A 22,641-nucleotide genomic window follows, 5' to 3' on the forward strand; every position below is an offset into this window, starting at 1 on the left:
CACAGATTTTTGTTTTTTAATTGCCAACAAAATTTGAGAGTAATACACTTTTTGTGTAAATAAAATGTGTCTTGGATATTTTACTCCAACTCATGAAAATTGGAAACGAAAACAAATGTGGTGTGTTAATACTCCTGAGTATATTTAAAAACACATTGTGCATTGAATCATTATTAGTAGTTTTATTATGAACAATATCATTTTCCTGTTGTGTTACCCTCTTGTGTCCTGGTAAATCTTGTTTCTTAACACTGGGTTGCACTCGTCATTTACTGTGTCCTGGACGGTCCAAATTCAATGAGCCTCTTCAGAGTCTTGGAGGAGCCCTCAGAGTAATGGAAAATTAAGTGTTCTGGTTTGCTGGCTGTGGAAATAGCTTCTCCTTCACCCCTGGGACAAAAGGGAAAAACAGAAAATAACATCTTTTCCTTGTTTCTTTTTTTCTTTTTTCTTTTGTTACAGCGTTGTCTGTGCTTTGGTAAGAAGGTGCACTGGATAATTGCTATTAGAGGTATAAATATCTGTCAAATGACAATATACAAAATGATGCATTTCAGTTTAGTATTATATAACTAAACTTAGAGAAATACTAGTCACAAACATTTAACAGATTATTAAAATAGTTTACATATACAATGTTACAGTCAAAAGATTTATCTTAATGAATATTAATTATCCTGCAATAATGAGATCCTTTCACCAACAGAAAATTTCCCTCCAACCTTCAACAAGTAGTTTTTTGCTTGTACATGAGATCATCAAATACACTCTCAAGCAGAGTGAAAGTAACTCTTTTCTAGGAGTTGAATTTTAACACTTTTCAGGAGTTGAACCTGAACTCTTTGAGAGTCCAAACTCAACTCTCACGAATAGGACAATTCGCTTTAACCTTGAGTTGTTTGAATATGAACTATTTATACTTAGAAAATAGACTCCCAAAATCAAACTCTTTGTTTAACTCCAGGATACTTCACTGCAGAAATTTGCTGTGTAGTAATATTTCTGTAATTCAATTATTATGAGTGCAGTTTTAGTCATGTTTCATGTCAGGAAATTTCAGCAAATACTTAAAGTTGTGTCAAAACACAGCAATAGACACAGTTGTTGGTGGTATGATGGAAATTCCAAAGCCGCTGTAGTCACCAAGTTTCATATGTTGTAATTGTGGCAATGTGCCTGTTAAGTTTAACACAAAATCCATTATAATTTGTTATCGTTCTATTTGTTATCAAGTCAGGAGGTTAAAAAAGACAGTCCAAACAACCCTACCAACCATGCTCTTCAAATGTTCCCAAGATAATTGAATTCCTTGGTGCTGACTCTCATTCTAACCTCTCAGAGTTAGCTGCAAACCACACAAGCTTGTTAAATGTCAAGTTGCACAACATCGGTTGATCCTTTCAAATCCAAAATTAAATAGAATAATCCTGGTTGATTTACTTGGTGTGATTCGTGTGTGGTTAGATGAGTTATCAGTGTGAATAGTTGTCATTAAAGCCAACAGGAAATTACGATGTTGCATGTCTGTGTGCTGAACTCCAACAAAGAATAATTCCCTCAGCTGGTGTTTTGATGCTGCTTCCTATAGCTTGTTCGAAATCTCCCACAGGTGTTTAACTAAGTAGATATCTTTTGATTTGAAAGTCATAGCATCCCATTTACGTCGTTCTTATGCTGATCAAACCTTTCAGTAACCCAATCTCCATAAGGACCTCCAAGCAATTAGACCTATAAATTGATTAGACAACCTTTTGTTCCAAATTCCTATGGAAGCTCCTGTTGACAGCTGGGCTTAATATCAGTTCGATTCAACTTTTGAACTGCAGCTCAGCTTCAAATGTTGACTCTTTGTTTCATCAAAGATGAGGTGCTGTTCAATTATTCAGTAGAGTTTCTCACATGTTTTTCACATAGCATAATATAATATGAAGTCGTGTTAGCCAAGGTACAATGACCTGGAATTGATGATATGGAACAAATGAAATTTATTAAATGTATATCAATTTTTTTTAAGTATATCACCATTTTTGTCACTTGTGAAGTTCCCTGAATATATCTGTCTGTGAAGAACAAAAACATGTCATCTGCATTACGTAATGTGGTACCCGGGGAGTCAGACGGCAAAACCTTTTGAAGTTAGAACAAAGAAAGCACGCACTCATTTTAAATGCTTAACAATAAGTAACAGGTCCAATCTTGCAGACATTGTCTGTGTCTGTTGAACATTTGATCGAAGATGGGCCTTTAGTTGGAGGAGCTTTGAAGTACTCAACCTGGACAGAAGCTGAACTGAGATCTAACAGCAGGGTACAGATCCAATCTAAAATAAAACATGTTATTTGAGCGCAGAATCATAAGAGTCCTCTTGGGAGTCGACAGTCACAGATGAAGTAAAATTTGTTCCACACTTAAACAGGGCTCTAAATATCAGTTTGGTGAAACTCTCACAACTGATGAGTCAGAAGCTGCCTGATGTTTCTGATGCAGGGTTAAAGTGAATGCAGATAAACTTAAAAATGCTGTGCCAGACAGGGCTCCGATCAAATAAGAGTTTTAATTTTACATTTTTCACTAAACAACTGAAAAGTGGTCCCCTTCCTCCTATTTAGTTTCAAGCCGGTTGGAAAACATATAAACGGTGCAGTGCCACTATCTTCTTGGAAGACTGGATGTTTTATGTCAGGAAGGTTTTGAAAAGCATGACCGTTATCTGTGCTCAGTCTCAGCGGGGTAAAAGTCCGTATGATGCCTGTCGACTGTGTGATCATTTATCTGGTATTTTGATACTGTAGTACCGATCACACACTAGAAGTGCTGTCATTGACATATCTTTCTGCCTCTGTTGTCAAGCACCCATATGAGTATAACGTTGTGGTCTTATTGAGTTAGGCTCGGCAGTAAATGCCACTCGCGAAATAAAAAGATAGGTCTATGTTGCAGGGAGACAAATCATTATTTTAGATGTACTGACTGACACCAGAAATGTAAGAAACAGCTGTGTTGTGTGATCTCTTACACTGAAATTTAAAAGGGGTGACAGTTGGAGGCAACACAGTGTTAGCTACTTAATGTTGCTGCTGCAATGAAGAAGGCGTTTTGTCCACATTTTGGAAAAGCTTATTTTCCCCCACATATTACAACATTACATTTCATAATTGTCCCCCTCTGAAATGCCAGCACAATGGCAAAAGAGAAAGATATCTTTTAAATATATCCATAGTACCATGATTTGAGGAATGAGTGTTTTCTTTTGTTCCTATGGTTTTGTTGATTTTCTTTTTCCCATTTTACACTGGGGGAAGTTTTATAGATTCTGCTGTTTTTACCTCTGCTTTTTCACACTTTGTTTGTTATCGGAGAGGGAGCTTCTAAAATCCATTAAATCAATTTGTAAAAATACCAATCTACACATACATTTGATACAGTCTTTACACCACAAACTTTATATCAATGTGAAATGCTCGTTTTTAATCAATGCTAAAAAAATTTTTTGGTCATTTCAATCAAGCGCATCAAATTATAAAAATAAATTTCAATAAAAAATGAATGCAGTCAAATTCTTTTAAAAATCTGTAATTTATTATTTATCAATGTATTAGTTGTTGAGCTTTGGTTGTGCATTAGAACAAGAGCTCACGTTCTTCTCCATCTCATGTGAGATGGTTTGTTTTTGTCCTCCTCCAGGATCAGTGATTTAGATGAAGACTGGATCTCTGCTTTATTCTGCCACCACCTTCAATACTTGCTTATTAGAAGACATTGACAGTGGGACATTTCTAATGATGCCCCTTTTGAACTATTTATGTTTTCTGATCACTTTGGTGTACTCTCCCTCTCTGTAAGCTAACATTTTTGTTTTGGTTAATACTTTTCCTGATTCATTCACGGCTCTTCAAAGCATCTAGCACGTTGGGTTTCTGTGGAAAGTGTGATGAGTCATTTTTGTCTGCACAGCACCCTTATGTCTTTGTACACGAACACAGAGCGACCAGGACCACACTGATATTACATTTTAACTTCCTAACTTTCTACACTTTTTAGATGAATTATATGTTTGATTGTAAATTGGGTCATTTCAATGTACTTATAATCATAAATTTCATGAAATATATATTTTTGTGATGTTAACCTGCTTTTGCTTTATACAACTTAACAGAAGAAATGTGATTGGGTTTTACTGATCAAGTTACCATCCTAAAATATTATTTATAGAAACACAAATTACACCTGTTCTCATTTTTCATTAAGGAGAACATACACTACATACATCAAGCTCAGAGACTAAATGTAGGTCATGGACCACAGGGTGTTTACATTTCAAAGCGGTGTGATTAGTCTAATCTACATTTCACCATGTTTTTCATGTGTAGTAAATTGACCATTGATCATTGTAAGCAAGATCCCACTTTGCTATGACTCACGGCAAAAGTCTTAGGTTGCGCTATAGTGCCCTCCTGTGTTAAAATGATAAAACACACAAATGCAAGAAGCAACAGTGCTTTTTGATTCAGTGCCCGTAACATCTCAAATAACAAAGTTATCTAAGCCCCATCGTCTAGTGGTACCAAAAGTGAGTGTGGTGTACATGTGTCACAAATCTCTTTTGAAAATGAGACGATAGATCGCATAAAAAACAATATATTTGACTAATTCATATGAAAGTCATATGGTGTCAAGATTCTGACCTTCACTTTCTGTTTTACTCTCTACAACCACAGGAGGGGGGGGAGGGGGAAAGTCTCACTCTCTTTGCCCAGTCTCCTGTCCACCTCACCTGCTCTCCAATCAGTCCACCTGCAGCCACTTGCCTGATTGCACAAGCACATAAAGTGTCTGACTCTACTCAGTAACAGATCACACTGTCGGCTTCCTGTGCTGAAGCCTTACGTTACCTACCGTCCTGTTCTGCTACACAGTTTCTTGCCAGCTTTGGACCCTTGCCTGAAGTTTGGAGTCTTCCCTGGAGCTCGCTTGTGGTTTGCTTGCTTGTGTTTTGCCATTGCCATGAGTTTAAACTCGGACTCAGCCTTACCCTCTGTGTTTTGCTTGTTCTCTTTGCAAGTTGAGTTTACTTTTTGCCCTCTCAAGCCTGCCTTCAGTGTCTAGACAGCAAATTTCTGGAGTGAAATATGCTGGAGTTAAACAAAGAGTTTGATTTTGGGAGTCAATGTTCTAAGTTAGACTCCAGCTTGTGTTCAGTGTTACTCTCTGGTGGGGTAATATTCTGGTGTTCATTCGTTGAGTGTTGAGGAGCATGATTCAACACACTCCCGGTGTTTACGGCACAGCTTTGTTGCCGTATTAGCATTTCACAGGATACCTTAGTTATGTCTTTGTAACTTTTGAGAATAAAGCAACCAAATTAAATCCAAGTGATGGGCAGAAATGATATTTAGTTTTGTTAAAACATGCTGTTTATTAATATTTCAATGAAGACATAATGATCAATTTAATGGGGCTACCATTCAAAACCATAAGTGTACAAGGTAGGAACGTAACGTAAACCATTGCTGCTGGGCATTGTTGTCGATTTAAAAATGTTTTGACTAACCTGGGAATTTGTAGAAAACCTCATAGTCTGAGTGTTTGTATTTCTTAGCCTTTTGTATTTTTTATTTTCACAGTCCAAGCCCTCAACAAATCACTTGGTAACATTACCACAGCTCACACACGTGATGGACAAAACTATGAAAATTAGGCCCAAATTGTGATAAACTGGAGGTTGTCATTTAATTATCAATTCAGTTGTCACAACAACAACAGAAGTTTTGAATATAGTCATACTGTTACTTAATCTAGTCATTTCTGTCACAGATAACTTGTCAAGCAGATGCAGCTGGCCTGAAAGCTACAAAGTGATGCTGTGAAACTGCAAAGACCGTGTGATTCAGAGTTGGTTCACACTCAGGAAGTGTGTTTGTCTGATAGTTGTGACTATCTCAAACTTTTGAAAGACGAGTGAACAAAGAGGAAATCAGAAAAACCACAGTGTAAAGAAAACGTTTTTCTTTGTTATGTAACCGCCCTTCTTTGTCTTGTTGCATTTTTAGTTTCTGTCGCAAGGCATTGTTTCAGTTTGTCACTTTTTGTAAGACCAAGCCACCGAATTGTTCTACACACCAGCACGTTATATATATATATTTTTTTGTATACATGACATAGATAATAAACAACTACCAAGATGTTTTCATTGATGTTACCGTGATTTTGTCACTGTTACCTTTGCCATGGTAATTACCTCAGTATTATCTGGTTATTCTTCAGATTTTTTCTACCTTTTACTTTGTTATATCTTTGTATTGTGGCACCATGCTGTATGACAAAGTATGCATTTTTGTTGAAACTGTATTTATATATGTAAATATATATGTAAAAATTTGAACGAAAATGGCACACAAATATGATCAATATAATTCAGTTATAACTGTTGTCGCTGGCAGATGTTCCCCCTGCTACCACCACTCCTGTTATTTTCCGCTTTTTGACACTGCCTGTATTCCTTTGATCCACTCCTTTCTCTCTTCGGCTGTTGCAGCTTGGAGGAAGTAGTGAGTCTCATCTGAGGTGATGATCTCAAAGAGGTTGCCATCAATGTCGTATTTTTTGGCTGAAACCGTGAACAGATAAGGAAAAACGAGTTAAAAGGGGATGACATGAAGAGAAATGACTGACAGTAAACACCAGTTATATTTCCTGATCACAGTTTGTCACTGAAGGGAGGGGGGGTGGGCAACAGTCTCACCCACCATCAGGCACATACTCCACAGCTGTGACCACAGCTCCACGGAGATGGACTGAGCCAAGAGCGTCGTCACCCTAAACACACGGAACAAAACAGGAACAAGAGAACATACAGTATGGGAGTAGAGGGAATGTTAATTAGGTAGTATTTATTCTGTTTCAGTCTTTTGATTTATTTTGAGCAGGTACAAGTCAGTATATTTACCTTTGCAGGATCATAATAATGCATGTAAGCAGGGTCGTCTCTCAGTATGAACTTTCTCACCTTCCAGTTTTTTCTCCTGTGTCCCTGTGATGAAATAACTTTCATAACTTAATGACATCACTTGGCAAAAACAGTGGTGTCAAGCAACTGTGAAGTCGACTTCCTTTCAGTGAAATTAACAACACTGCTATGTTATTTTTATCAACATGGGAGTTATGTTCTGTGGTCAGACAACGTTGAGCAATGGCTTCTTAAGTTCTGAACTCTTTCTGCTTCACCTGTTTCAGTAAACAGCCCTGTTTTATGATGTTTCCTCTGAGTTCTTCCTTCACAAGGACATCTTCATCACTGGAGTAGCCTTCACAGAAGAACCCACTGTCTGCCTGTAAGCACAGTCATTTACAAAAATGTTATACATATAAACAATTTTAAATATATTTTGACACATGCATATTTCCATTTACAATAAATTAACATTTTCATCAAATAGTAACTTTCAGACTCAGCTGAACTTACAAAGTAGTAAAGAGCTTTTATGTCATCTAAGAAGGCTGTTTGCCCTCCACTCTCTGCTCCATCTTTTGACATGTCACCAGCAGGCTGAAGAAAACCTTCATTCAGGAGCCCTGTTGCTAACATCAAGGCCTCAGGTGTATTTCTCGCTTTCTCCTTCAAAATCAGCCACTCTACCACTGTTGCACCTGTCCGAAAAGAAGGAAGTAGAGAAAACTAGTGAAAACATAGAAAGGTACAAAAAGAAAAAAAAAAATCTTTTTCCACACCTGAAACATCAATAAAACCAAGACAGACGAACCAGTGAAGCAGTGGTTGAAGACTCGATTCTCCTGCTCCAGTTTTAACTCTTTCACTCCATCATCCTGGTCTTTCATCAGTGCGTAGATCTCACTGACAAAACACAATGTAAGCAGATTGTCTTTAAGCACACACACTTGGTAGTGAACTAAACTCCTAAATAGTTATTGTCTGAAGGCTGTAAAGCTTCAGATTTATTGAGTGCTGACCCCATGTGCATGGAGTCCTAGTGTATGACTGAACAGTGGAAAACAAAGATTGGAACTTTTTATCCTTTTTGTTAGCATTCAAAATAGCCAAAGAGCTAAAGTAAAAAACAAAAAAGGATTCCAATTGTTTGCTTATCTGCCTCGTCTGAAAAAGTCTAGCCTGGCTCCTGCTGCTCACAGTTTCAGTTTTCTTTGCTGTGATTAAAGTCTGGAAACCCGCTTCACAATAACATCTGATGAGCCACTCTGAAGGCCGGACCAAACAGCAACCAATGGGGTTGTCTAAATGTGACAAAGTTAAAGTCAAGTGTAATTTCTAAATATTGTATCAGCGGTGATAGAGTTTTAGTGCATATTGGTGTTCAGTGATGATCAGTCAACAGTTGACTGTTGAAAGGCTTTAACTCCAGGGGCCAGGGCTAACCTAAGAGTCGATATCTAACTGTCTATCTGTCTATCTGTCTATCTGTCTGTCTTTTTGAACTAATGTTCAAAAACAAGATTTTACAGAACATACTTTAGGTTGATTGTGTTGGGCAGGCGAATGGAGCGTCTCGTTGACCTCCTGGCAAACTTTTTCCCCCCCTGCAGGCAGGTAATGGCTCTCTTGATGTCCTTGACCCAACACTCTCTCTCCTCCACATGTGAGGCTTGGAAGAAGTGATCCTGCTTCTTCTCTGTGGTAATCTTGAAAACCAGCTAAATCATGCATATTTGGTCAGTCAGTTAGATAAAATTGACTTCAGTAGCTGTCTTAAAAATAATCAAATCTTTAAATGCAGCATATTAATCATTAAACAAGAATTGTAGTTCAAAACACACTATGAAAATTGTCATGACCACAGGTCTACTCCTTCAGCAGGCGCTCTGATAGTTGACGGGTATACTTGACATTTTCTTACCGTCCTCTTGCCAAAGTCCTGACAGGGGCTGATGAGTGAGGCTCCCTTTAGTGGGATCATTCCCTTCGGTGAACGGTCTGTTTTCTTTTTATAGAATTCCAACCCATCTTCTGACAACACCACCCACACTGCCCTCCAGGAGTTTAGCACTGTACCCTGAGGATCAATAAGACAGGTGTCAACAGGCAGCCATGAGCAAAACCGCAAAATAACTGGTTGGAGATGTACATTAACTGAACATTTTGATTCATATCTATCATAACATTTATTTGTCTGTTAGTTTACTAATCTTGTTATCTTTCACCTAACCACAGCTTGTAGCACCATCTACCACACTTACTTTCAACAGTTGGTTGGATTAAAGGTTAGCGGTCATTCAAACACACAAGACAATATTAAGTTAACTTTTTGTGTACATACTGTAAGAAATTGTTTTTTTTTTTGTTCAAATGAAATACTCTATACATATTTGTTTAGTTCCTGATTTTGGTGACATAATGTGAAAGATTAACAAACAGACTGCATGAAAATGCAGAAATTAGACTAGAGTTCTGGTAATACTTGTGAGGCGGAAAAATTATTGTGGTAAACCTTTTTCCTGGAATAATTTGGCTTCACGTTTATAATTTCACTTGGTTTGGTTTTGAAAAAAATGCTATGCTCTGTTGAGCTTGCAGTGCCTCTGCTCCCTTCGCTCCTTTAGGAAACAGAAGTTGGAGCTTAACCACTTTTTTCAGAAAGGCATGCTCTTTGGAAAGCACATAATGTCTTCCCAAAATATATCTGCTGTGAAACCCATACCTACAAACATTCAGAAAGCTGTGTGCAGAATTGTGCAGTGCTCAAGAAATTGAGCCATGCAGTGGATTAATTGAATTTAAAAAAAATGTCTGAAATATTGTGTTAGAATATCAATCTTTGTCTTCTGAACAGCTGCAGTCATCATTCATGTCATTTAGACCCTGCACTGTACAATCATGTGGACATATTTTTACATTGCATGGAAATTGTTGACTTTTTCAACATATTTGAACAAACAAACATGTCTGTCTGACACAGACAAAAGTGATATACTTCAAACCAATGACACAACAATGAAATGAGACATATGGGTTTTCTCAGGCTTCTTCTTGCAGATCGAAGACATGCTTGTTAGGTTAATTGGTGATTCTAAATTAGCAGGTGGCATTTTAAGCGTGAAGAGTTATCTGTCTCCTTGTGTTAGCCCTGTGGTATACCCTGCCTTCGGCTAAAGTCAACTGGAGTGAGCTCCAGCTCCCCTGTGACCCTGTTCAGGATGGAGCAGGTATAAATAATAGATGGATGCATTGACCCTTAATGTTCTGTGGACAGATGAATCAAACAGTGTTGCTTGGCCACAGTAACAGTTGTCATGTTCCGCTAAGACCAAAGACAACTTCTCTGGAGAACAAACATGCTCTGAAAATTATTCTTGCTTCGGGCTGCTCTGCTGCTTCAGGGACTGGACAGCTTTTAACGGCTGATTCATCTATGAATTCTGCCTCACATCAAAGAGCGATTGACGATGATGTAAAGGCCATTTGTCCGAAAGCTGAAGTTGAGCCAACAAACCTGATTTCTCCTCCAACAGTCATCATTTTTCTTATTGTTAACAAAATCACATTAAAAGTATTTTTTAGGAATCCTTGTTGTCCTATATGTGTTCACAGAATTGGCCAATAGAAAGCTGTTTTTGATTACCCTTTTGAATATAAAATGTCATAATTTCATTATTTTATCGATATTTGTTTAAAATGTTTGGCATAATTAGTGTATGAATGCCTGAGTATGACCACAGTGTGAGTTCACAGTAACTTAGAGCTTGGACAACCAAAATGTCCTCAGTTCATCCTTGAATCCAAAGCTGTGAATGGATCATATCAACTTTTTTTGCTTCTGTATGCTGCTGTAGCGAAAAAAATTTCCCCTCGGGGATTAATAAAGTAACTACCTAACCTAACCTAATTGACTATATAGTGAACAAGTGGACAATCCTAACACAGTGAATATTTGTGCCACATGAGAAGAAACTCCCTCAAGGCGTTACAGACATCTAGTGCTCTAAATAATGACACAGATGTGAGGTTACCTTGACCTTTGATCCCTCCAAAATGTAATCAATTTATCCTTGGGACCAAGTGAACATATGTACATACGGACAGACGGACAACCCAAAAAATAAAAATCGTCATAGCCACATAGTTTCATTTTGAATACATGTGCAGGCAGGATGGTGCTGTGTGACTGATGTCGTCTTAGCCCTTTTTAGGCAAGACCATTACGCACAGCTGTGGCTATTTATAGCAAACCATACTGTCATGAGATTGTTCATAAAATAAAATACTTTAGCCATACTGTATCAATCATCATGACACAAAAAAAAATCAATACTAATTTACTTACTGCCATACACAGAGTTTAAGTGCTTCACAATTAAAATGAAATAAAAGAAGAACAAGTATGCACAGTGTAATGAGCTTATATGCACAACCAATTTAAACCCAATAAAAAAGCACACAAACAGTTTATAATTGTGCTGATATGTCAGGTAAAGTGAAAGCCAAAAGTCAGACTTTGCTCAATCTGAAAAAAAAAAAAAGGTGTGTGTGTGTGGGTGGGTGTATGGCTTATGTGTGAAACGATCACATTTCACACTTTTGAAATAAATTCCAATTTACATGATGATACTGGTTTGTCAATTTTGTGCTTGGAGTTTGTTTTCCTACGTGTTTTTTGCTGGATTTTATATTATATTCATGGCATATTTCAAATGAACTGTTTGTCTCAGGTCATACATTTTTTAGGTTTTACTCTTGAAGTGAAAATCTCTTTGTAGAACAAACCTACAACATCCAACACACTTCATGTATTCGTGTCTGTATAAAAGTAGAAACTTGAGTTTCTGTTGCAACTGTAAAACTGAAGTGAGTAGTTATGTAATATGTGGCATCTTTGGAGTGAAACACACATCTGTTCCTTTCAGTGCTGGTTTAATGTGGGACAATATTACTTTCTGCTATCCTATTTGTACTGTTCATTGTTTTGTCATGACATTGTTTTTTACATGTTAGTCTATTTATTTTATGTATCTTTTATGATACATTTTGCAAATTATTCGGATTCGCATTGTTGTTAGGTTGTGGTAGTTTTTTTTTTACCCTATATGTCTTAAGTCAGAATGTCTCAAATTTTTGTCACAGTACCAATAACGTTTCCAGTTATGATATTAGTTTGGTTCTTCTAATAAGTTGTATACATTTGGAGAAGATTAATCTCTACAAATGCAATTCCAGGAAGTGGGTAGTATTTTCATGTAGTCATTCTTACCTTTTTCACCAGGTATCCCTCTCTGATCTCTTGTGGCTCCATTACTCTGCTTTCTGTTGCTGTTGGCTGCAACGTATCACTTTTTTATGACTGTCAAAAAGAATTATCATCCACTTCACCCACGTCCTCTCTCCTTCTGTCATTACCAGAAACACGCAGAGGCAAACAGGAAGTTGAGCTGTTGGGCGTGACTGATGAGTGGTCAGCCAACTTCCTCTTTTCTGAGATATTATTAGTTACAGCTACTGCTTGGTAAATGTCTCTACACTTTACAGTCTTAAATTTAAAAAGGTAACTCAGCTGTTCTAATGAACTTTAACAACACATTTTACTGCGGTTCTGGTAAAACTTGTCCATTTAAGTTTGTTTGGTAGTTTAAACTGAGGAGGCTGAGCTGGAAAAGAAAGACAGGGAAAGACAGGAGCAGTCGACTTAAGTGACGTAAGTGTGCTCCAGTTTTAGCCACTTACAAATCTAAATGAAATTCCTTTTTCTTTTGGACTTTTGTTTTCTTTATCACATTTAGGGATCTTTTTTTTTTTAAATTATTATTATTTTCTTTTGGGTGATGATTTTATCCTTTTTGACTGTTCTGTAAGATGTCTAACCTTAAATGTCCATAATTAGTATTGACGTTTCACATTTTCAAAAGCCTCTTGACCCATTGTGTACATCAGACTCTATAGCTAGGCAGAGTATGACTGACCACTTCTACATTTAACTATGAGTGGGTCCATGACAACAGCTGACCTCAGTCAGACATCAGTGGATATATTTCTGGACATTAAAGGTTCCTCTTTTTGTAATTGCGTGTATTGTGGTTGTAGTGAAAAGAAAAGGCCGAATAACAACAGAAGGATAGGAGCTTTAAAAAAAAAAAAAATGCAGTACAGTCTCATTAATTTATCAAATGTTATTAAAATATATGTAAAAAGCTGCATCAGGAAGCAGTTGTCAGAAATAGAGCCATAATAAACATTGGTACAAATTACATGTACTACATAATACAATATATATTATCTATTTTTCAGTCATAAAGAAGTCGGGCACTGCTCTAACTCTTCTGTCACTTAAAGTTAGCAGTAAAATAATTCACTCACTCCTTATCAGTGGCATGTAGTGCCACAAACTGTAGTCAGTTTGTAGCATAAAAGGAAGTCTTCATATCTGTGATGTCAGCTCTAATCATTATGGTGACCCAGCTGTATGCGTCGGTGGAATCTCTCAAGAGCCGACAGAGAAACAGGATGAAACACTAGGCGCTGGATGAAGGAATGAAAGGATGCAGATTTGAGTTTTTTGGAAGATTCGGACAAAGTCAATCAAGATTGTCTTTCTACTTTTTATTTTATTTCTCTATTTATTGGATACAACAATAATTTTCTCCTTATTTGCCTGTATAAGCAACTTCTGTGTGGAAACAATAACAATCAACATCTGTATGCAATAATTCTACACAGTATCTGAGCTGCATAATCTGCTTTTATTGTAAAGACTGATGTTTATTCTCTGTTTGTGTCATAACTCTTGATTCAGCACAGTGTTTTTTTCTGAAAGACACAGTTTGTGGTAATGTTGTTTTGAGATGATGTGGTGTCAAAACTCAACTATAAATCAACCCCTCTCCTATTTGTAATGGAATCAACAGGAACGAAACTATTAATAACATCAGTAGCTGCTCAACGGTTTATTTTTGTGATGTTTTTAATGCACCTCTAGAGGGCATAGTAACTACATTTAAAAGAAAATAAGCTGAATGACATCCGGGAGGCACTTTCTGCTGCACTTACCAGTGACACTAAAAAGAGGGGGAGAAAGGCAATAAACTGCTATAATTGTGAATAATGGGCAACAACATCAAAGTGATGCTAAAGGGGCATGAATACACTATGTGTTATTACAGAAATCAAATTACGGTGCGCATCTATTGATGAAACTACTTTGCGGAGGTTTCAAAATCATTAATTTCACTGAGTAGGTAGAGTATGTATAATATAAGCAACTTGAGCTCAAAAGAAGTTGATAGAGCTGTATCCCACCAATACAACAAGGGTTTGAATAACAGCCTCATTTTAATCAACCAGCATTTTTATGACGAGACCATTTGAAAAATCACCTTCTGATGATGATCTCATTCCGAATAAACACGGTATCATGGGAACGTTCTCTATGACTGTGGCATTTATCAAAAGGAACAGTGGCCATACACTTGTCTGTCTACCTTGAGTCATGCTTTCCATTTGCCCATGCTATGAATACCCACGAGGGGGGAAGGTGTTTATGAGTTTATTGATGAATCTTGGGGCAGTGCGTTGCATTACCTGTCAACATGAGAGTCATCTCTCTGTGCTCGTGATTGAGAAAGAGCTCAAGGTGTGGAATGTTAATTCCGCTGAGAAAACAAAGAGACAAAAGGAAGGAAGACACTACCAGACATTTGAAATCTCTTCCTCTAATCAAAACCAGCTGTCAAAGGCTTCAGAAAAAAAGAAAAGAAAAACATTTAACCTTGGTTGTCTTTGTGTAAGAAAGATAAAGTGCAACAACAAAAGGCCAAAGACAAAGACAGAAACATGCACATACAGCGTGGTGCAAAAACATTGTGTATCATGATGACGTACATCCTGGGAGTAGAGAGAAGAAACAGATAAGGCCTGAAGGGAAGGTACTGTAAGCATGATGAAACTGAAGACATCATCCCACCTTCAATCCCCCTAATAAAAAAACATTCCCTGTGTATCAATCACACCTAACACCCATTGTCAAACATCTGCAATGCCAGGATTTCTTATGTACATACTGTAATGTACCATGACCATTATGAGAATAACATTTTCTACATTAACCACAAAAAATATTCTAATGTCTACCATGTGGGGGAAACTAACCTGCAGCTTTTATTGCATGAAACTCCCACATTACACCTATTGTTGTTAGTAAAAAAAAAAAAAAAAAAAAAAAAAAAAAAAATTAAAAAGTGACACTTTCACACTTTTAACTTGAGATCACAGTCTGGATTCATTTTGTATTTGCAAAAAATAGCAACACGTTACTTACCTTTGAATCCAAAAATGTTTTTCACAATGTTTCTATCACTCTTTTTTCTTCTTATTTTTGGTTTCAGAATATTTATTTTAAAAAAGCTGGAACGCCTCTATGTTGGCGTGACTGTACATATTGTAAATGCAACAACAGCCTTATTCATGAATAACTCAGTCATGCCTGAAAAAAATTAATTCAGTGTAAAAATCAGCTACAATAAGGTCCACTTTTTTTAGTTTGTCGGATAAATAAATGGAAAAGGTTCAAATTGTGTTGCCCAGTGTTGGTATGACTTTTTTTTATTGAGGTGCTTGTCTGTTTTTGATTATGAATGAGTGATTTCACAGTGTGGGAAAGCTGAAGTGACCAAGAAAATAAAGGAACAGGAAAAGCACATGGCCACCCACAAAGGATTGAAGATGAAACGTGAGGGAAGATATTTTCCCTGTTTGATTTACGTCTAAGTTTCATTTAAATTATGTCTGTGAATCCCTGGCACTGCAGGGTCATTTGGAAAATAACCGGCTCAGACCAGCCTTGAATCTGCAACTCCCTCGGGATTGTCAGACGGGATGAATCAGACTCAAAATCAGCCCAATTATCCATTTGTGTGGGGCCAACTTTAGATACATTTTTTTATGCATGACAATGCCATAATATTTTCTTGTAATATTTTCATACTGTGTTACTGCCACATTTACTCCATCCACGACCACTAATACAGAAACCGCAGTATCAGATTAGATCTATGTTGTTCTGCTTCCATTTTTCATGCTCTCTTTCCTCATATTGAACACAGCAATAAATATTGCATGTGTTGTTTTTTCTGCCGCCCCATCCCGTGCCATATCTCTTGTTTCGCAGCCCAGGGATTGAGACATCTTCATCCCAGTCCTCTGTACCTCACAAGCAGCATCAATAATTCTGCTAAAGAGTGCACTGAGCTGAAAAATGGGAGGGGTGGTGGTAGAGGTGAAGGGAGACAGTCGATGGCTTTTCCATGGAACACTCAATCTCTCTTCCTCCCTCTACTCCCGCTGTGCTTCCACACTTCCAAACATGACCTTCTACAATGTTGTTTATTATTTTGTGCTGTGTGGGCAACAGGGACACACATAGGCACACAGCAGCCATGTAATAACCAGAACGCAGGCCCTTTGAGAAGCTGAAGTAGGTTCTTAAGAGAGCTTTTATTTGTCTATTTTATACTGTAAAGAGCCATAAGCAGTGTTAATCAGTAAAAAGAGTCAGGAAGTTAACCATAAGCAAAAGATAGCAGAAGCAGAAATTGAATCAGTGCTCAAAAAGCATGTAGTATGCAGTATTGCAAAGCCTTATGAGCCAGGTAATATTGAAAGCACTTGGAAACCCTTGATAGCAGATACATACACATATGGAAAGAACAGCTTCCACAGATTACTGTATGCTTATTCACATGTGGAGCAATTTACTCAAGGCATGGCAATTGTTACAGTTCTCATCCATTCATTCATGTCAGCCTTTTCTCAATTTAACAAACTCTGCTGCCCTTTTTTTCATGTTGTTCTGTCCATCTGACCTTTCTAATCTCCTCAACTGTTTCTACTCTTATCACTAACTCCATATAATATTGAGGCAGACTTCTGGCCTGCCTTTGGACTCTGATCTCTGCTTGCCCGTCTGATTTGTTTGTTTTTTTTGCTTGCCTCCCTGGTATGAACTTTTGGGGATTGTATCACTGGTAGAATTTTACTTTACCTGTTTGTCTTTGAGTTGTATTTTTGGGTCTGTCAGAGTATCCACCCATCCATTATCTATACCCGCTTTATCCTGAACAGGGTCACGGGGGGGGGGGGGGGGGCTGGAGCCCATCCCAGCTCACTTTGGGCGAAGGCAGGATACACCCTGGACAGGTCACCAGTCTATCAGACAGACGGAAACAAAGACCATTTACGCTCTCATTCACACCTGAGGGCAATTTGTAGAATCACCAATTAACCTGAGGTGCATGTTTTTGGATGGTGGGAAGAAGCCAGAGTACCCAGAGAGAACCCATGCAGGCACAGGAAGAACACCGGAACACCAGAACACCGGAATCAAACCCGGAACCTTTTCACTGTGAGGTGACAATTTCTAACCACATGATTTAAAGGCAATTTGTTTATACATTTTGTTTCCTCTAGCGCCGCCATGAGGTTGTTTTTTGTGGATTTTATGTTCAGACTTTCACAATTTCTGTAAATGACCACCTTTTTTCTGATTCATAACATTACCTCATGTCCTTCTTTTTTCTGTAATTACCTCTTCATTCAATCATCAGTAAGGGATTGAAATGGGGGATAAAGGGCAAAGACATCAAGTTCACAACTTCAATTGACAGCAAAGTGAAATGAATGAGCTGCTAGAGAAGCTGGCCCACTGTGGAGGGACTAATAAACCTGCAGGCTAGTTCAGAAGGAGGAGGAGGCTTCTCCATCTGCCAATTAAATGAAGAGGAAATTAATGGGTAAACAGTTTCATCGGGGATCAAAAAAGAGTGATGGTGCTATGAGCCCTGCAGGGAACTCCACCACATTGCCACCATAACTACCACCACACGTGTGTTGTTAACAGCCTCGAGGAAGAAGCAAACTAATTTATTATCTTAACTTTTTTTTTCTCTGTGCCATTGCCAACAACTCTCTTCAAGAGTTTAGTTCTCAGCCAAAAGTATGCTAACGTGATCTTTTTTTTTTACAGTATATTTGCACTTTGCAGATAACTTTTCTTATCCGTCACCTCACAGCTGCTTTGCTGTTGGCTATTTCTGCCCATTATTTTGGATTGAAAATGCTGTCATGTCTTTCTGGATGATTGGGTGCACATGCCAGGTTATGGCTTAAAACAATCTGTATTAGTGAGTTCCCATTTGAGTTCATTGAAATTCATTCAAAGTTCACCTTTTAACTAGTGAAACAGCCATATTGTAGCAACACCAACTGCAGTGTCTGACAGATTTTGGGAGCCTCCATGTGTCTTGTCTAAACCTTTTAAAAGGTATTGATTTGAGTAGCAGCCCGGAGTCACTGAGGTGATTTCTTCTCATCACTGGACCAAAGCTCTGATGAGGTCTATCCATATATCTGTCTGTCTGTCTCAGAGTGCCCTGAAGATTGTTTTTTATTTCTTTCTATTTTTTAACATAAATTTGATTTGATAGCGGGTACTTTGACAACACCTGTGGATGATATTGTCTTGTTATGGCCCCTTTAGCTCCTAAAAATGGATGCTGACATTTCTGCTCGTGGCTCTGGCTGGGACATTACACCAGTGTACTTTGTCAATTTTTTTTTTTTTTAAAGCTACGATGAATTATTGTTCCTGCTGTGCATTAAGTCGCCTCAGGCCTTGATCACAATTTGTTAGACACATTAAAAACAGATCAGTGTGCCTCCACCACCCAGAGAGATATGACTTTGACAACATTTTTTCCTTTTCACTTTCCACCCTAAAATAGCTCATGGTGACCATTTACTAGTTTTCTACAGAAGACAATTACTTTGACATGCTATATTCTTATAAAAGCTGCAAAATGTTTCACAACATCTCTGCTGTTGTGAATGATCTAGTTTTAATTAAAAGTGTGTGGCTGTGTGAGAGCGTTGGCATGGAAATAATGTGTTTTGATGGGAAGGGCTGGCAAGCTGATGCTCTGGGGGACAGAGGGTAGCAGGGAGTGAGAAGATGCCAAACAACAGACTGAGACAGGATATAAATCAAATCTCTCTGGAGATAACAAGGCTCCCAGCACTCACTCACAATGTACAGTGTTTTTGTGGGGTCTGCTGGAGCTTCAGTACCCCAGCCACCAGGTTAATGACTTCAGAACTCGGTGGGAACAGAAACGTGCAAAAGCGATCACAGGAGTAGAATAGCAATTGAGGTTAAAAGAATTCAAGATTTGATTTGAGTGAAATTTGAAGGGATAATAACATGTTTTCAGCCAGGGTTGCCTGACCTCATTGGGTCAGATAATATCATGTATCTCTATTTACATTTACTGAAAAACTGAAACAAAAGACTGTGGTTGAAAATTATAATTACACACACTGTCTTACACATGCATACTGAGCTCTGAGGTCGACATCCTGCCTCAAGTAGCGATTCAAGTGCTGCATAATGTGTTTCTTTATGAAACAAGTATCGATTGTCTCGGACTTCTTTGACCACAAATTAAAAAGACAGATTATTTTTCAACCAGGGCCATAACAGCTTTTCCTTTCTTTCAGAATGTATTTTAAGCCAAGTCAGTGTAAATCGGACAAATATCAATCCACTCTGAGGTTAGCATTGAAAAAACAACAACTTGGAACAACTCTGGTTTTACACCTTACATCTTACTGGACTTACACTTACTGTCAAAAAATGTCAGAAGGATACTTTTTTTTGGTGCTTGAATCAGAAAGCCAACAGCTAACGACAGCCAAATGAAAGGATATGACTGTTAATATGATGGCTGATCTAACAGCAACTGTTTTGAATAGTTTGAAATGCATTCATTTAGATAGATAGATAGATAGATAGATAGATAGATAGATAGATAGATAGATAGATACTTACTTACTTACTTACTTACTTCCCGCAAGGGGAAATTTTGGCGTTACAGCAGCATGTACAGGAACTGACTGTTCCCAGCCAAGAAATAGTTCTGGTGCCTGTGACCCCTTGTAAAACAATAATGTTTTGGTTTTTTTTTTCAGACATCACTTTCTGTGCATATTAAACAAACAGGCCAGGCTAGCTGTTTTACCCTGTTGATATTCTGTGTGCTAAGCTAAGGTACACTAATTGGCTGCAGGTGGTAGCTTCACATTAACTGTACAGACATGAGACGTGTTATTAATCCACATCTGATTCTTTAAAAGAAAGATGAACCATTCTTTTAACCAACTACCATGTCATTTTAAAAAGTCTCTCCATCCTTCCTTTTAGAAAACTTCCGAATAATTGTATCCATATTAAATGACTAAACATTACAGTGTAGACTAAACTCAGCAAAAAGGAGCTGATTACCAAGTATTACATGTAGTATTTTTTACTGTACTCACAGCCAACGTGTACATCCTTTGCCAGTGCCAAATCTATGGCCTGGCTGAGCGCAGCATAACAGTGTCAGTGTCCAGAGGTTTTATTGTGCCACAATGTGAAGAATTTAATTCCTCTGGCTCCTCCAGCAGCTCCTCCAGCCTGTCCCCTCCCCCAGCTATTGAATCACAGGCATGTGTTTTTCTGTCTCTATAGAGATTTCACAAATAATCATGTCATAGAGGATTGCTGCCATGAGTAATGGAAAGTAGTTGTTTGTGTGGATGCGTTGATGTAGTTCTAAAGTTTATTCTGCAGTTTGTGGTAGGTCTGTCATTTGTACAGTTACTGAGAAGATATATGTGTCGCATTAGCACATTTCCAGTTTTACATTTACATGCGTCTTCAAAAAGTTTAAAGTTTCGTGTCATGTCATTTTTTATTGCCAGTGTCAAATTTATTCACAAAACGATAGTAGTGTATTACAATGTACACTACATATACATGGATGCGTATACATCATGTACATTTAATGTGAGAAGTTGTAACTTTTTAATTGAATACTAAATGTGGGAAAATTATACAATAAATGGCATTTACAAACCAACATTTGCTGGCTTCATGCACTTTGCGGGTGTCATTCTAATTTGGATTTCACTTATTATTGAAAAGTGCTTAATTATGGATTATATGTATTTGACACATCATATGTCATGCGGCGCATAATTCACAATTTTTACGAGATGACTAACGTGAGCACTGGTATCAAAGACAAGCTCTCTTTTCACTGCAACTACTGGTCCTTCTCATCGTGATTTTGTTTACCACTTAGGACTCAAATTAATCAACAATGAATTCTAGGAATCAGTTCAGCCATAAATTAGGTGCGCGTTCCATTGCCTTTTTACAGAACATTGGAGTATTTCACAATTACCGGGATAAGCTACCTTGATTCTCATCCTTTATCCTCAAGTGAGTGAAGCCCACTGCTCTTCATAAATGTTGCATTGTTGGGAACTTTCAGTGTTATATCTGGGATAGTGCTGATTTGGATGCAACCGCTAAACCACAGTAACTTACAAAGTCCTACCTCTTGCCACTAATACACAGTGATTGGGAACCACCTGTCATTGGCGAGGCTCTTGTTTGGTTTGATCCTCATGCCAAAATCCATCATTACATTTGTGCTGCTTCATGCATACCAAGCAGAGGGCTGCCTGGGAGGTGAACTAGTTCAACATCTGACAACAGAATCAGTGGAGTCACCACCATTAATTATATTTGACAGTTAAAAAAAAAAAAAATTGTAATGGCAGAAAATGAAATTGGCAAGGCACACTGCATATTTTTTATCATATGAATGGCACAGTGTGTGCTCACTTTGGGCACATAAACTAAATATATATACACTTATACACTTTGTTCTGTGCTGCAGTATCTGAGTATCTGTGTCATGTTCACAGCATCCAAGATGGTAATCAATTATGAAAACTTACAGGCAGTCCATTAAACATCCCTCTAAATTTTTTTAAAGCAGATTAAAGGGATGACTGTTCTTCAAGTCAAACTCTGTCCTCTTTCCTTGAGTTAAAATGACAGCAGGAGGTCAAAGACATGTAATATGGATTTAGAATTTTAATAAAAGCAAGCACTTTTGTATAATTAACATTTTTGTTTTACCTTAGCGTAACTTTTCACATTTTTATATGTGAATTCATGACAACAGCTTTTCTGACATCAATAAATAGATGATGTGATGACACATGAAAAATGGTTACTGTTGTGAAGATTAATTAATGACTTAATTATGGTGGCCTTCAGTTTAATTAAAATCTGGAGCCATTAGAATTTGTTTAAGAATAATGAGGAAAAAAAAATTATGCATACTCTACTTAAACAAGGATAGAAACAGCACGGCACAGAAGATAAGGTGTACAGTTCATGGGAAAACTATAATTGTTAGAAAAATGAGAGCGAGAATAAAATCCTTATGTAAATCAGAGCCGTATTCACTCTGGATTCAGTCATATGGCTGTACAGCTACAGCGGAGTTATATGAATCATTCAAGCTGTCAAGAAATGCGACTGCATGGTAAAGAAGATTCAGATCTGACATCTTTATCTGCATAACAAGGAAGGACAGCAACTTCTTTCAGACAAAAACCTCAACATTGCTTTGATATAATCCACATGTTTTATTCATCGGGAGCTTACTTGAAGATTTGTGGTTTGGCCAAGTGCTGTGTGCTGAGCCATTTAGCACTAATTCTCCCTGAAATATCTGTTATTGTTTGTGCTTTAACAACAATACTATATCCTTTAAATCTGTTGGCTAATG

General features: G+C 37.6%; 1 protein-coding gene across 1 annotated transcript; it reads right to left on the reverse strand.

The window, feature by feature from the left end:
* Positions 1–5,402: 5,402 nt before the first annotated feature.
* plek (pleckstrin) lies at positions 5,403–12,347 on the reverse strand. The gene is made up of 9 exons (XM_069139930.1): positions 12,219–12,347; positions 8,871–9,026; positions 8,486–8,667; positions 7,761–7,852; positions 7,463–7,647; positions 7,225–7,329; positions 6,947–7,030; positions 6,747–6,816; positions 5,403–6,607 (listed from the first exon to the last, which is right to left on the reverse strand). Exons 1-9 carry the CDS (start codon positions 12,258–12,260, stop codon positions 6,468–6,470), a joined length of 1,056 nt encoding a protein of 351 aa, XP_068996031.1. The 5' UTR covers positions 12,261–12,347; the 3' UTR covers positions 5,403–6,467.
* Between the last annotated feature and the right edge of the window lie 10,294 nt (positions 12,348–22,641).

Source organism: Embiotoca jacksoni, unplaced genomic scaffold, assembly GCF_022577435.1.
Source record: "Embiotoca jacksoni isolate LCO1_2020_lvr unplaced genomic scaffold, fEmbJac1.0.p SCAF_87, whole genome shotgun sequence".
Taxonomy (NCBI): Eukaryota; Metazoa; Chordata; class Actinopteri; family Embiotocidae; genus Embiotoca; species Embiotoca jacksoni.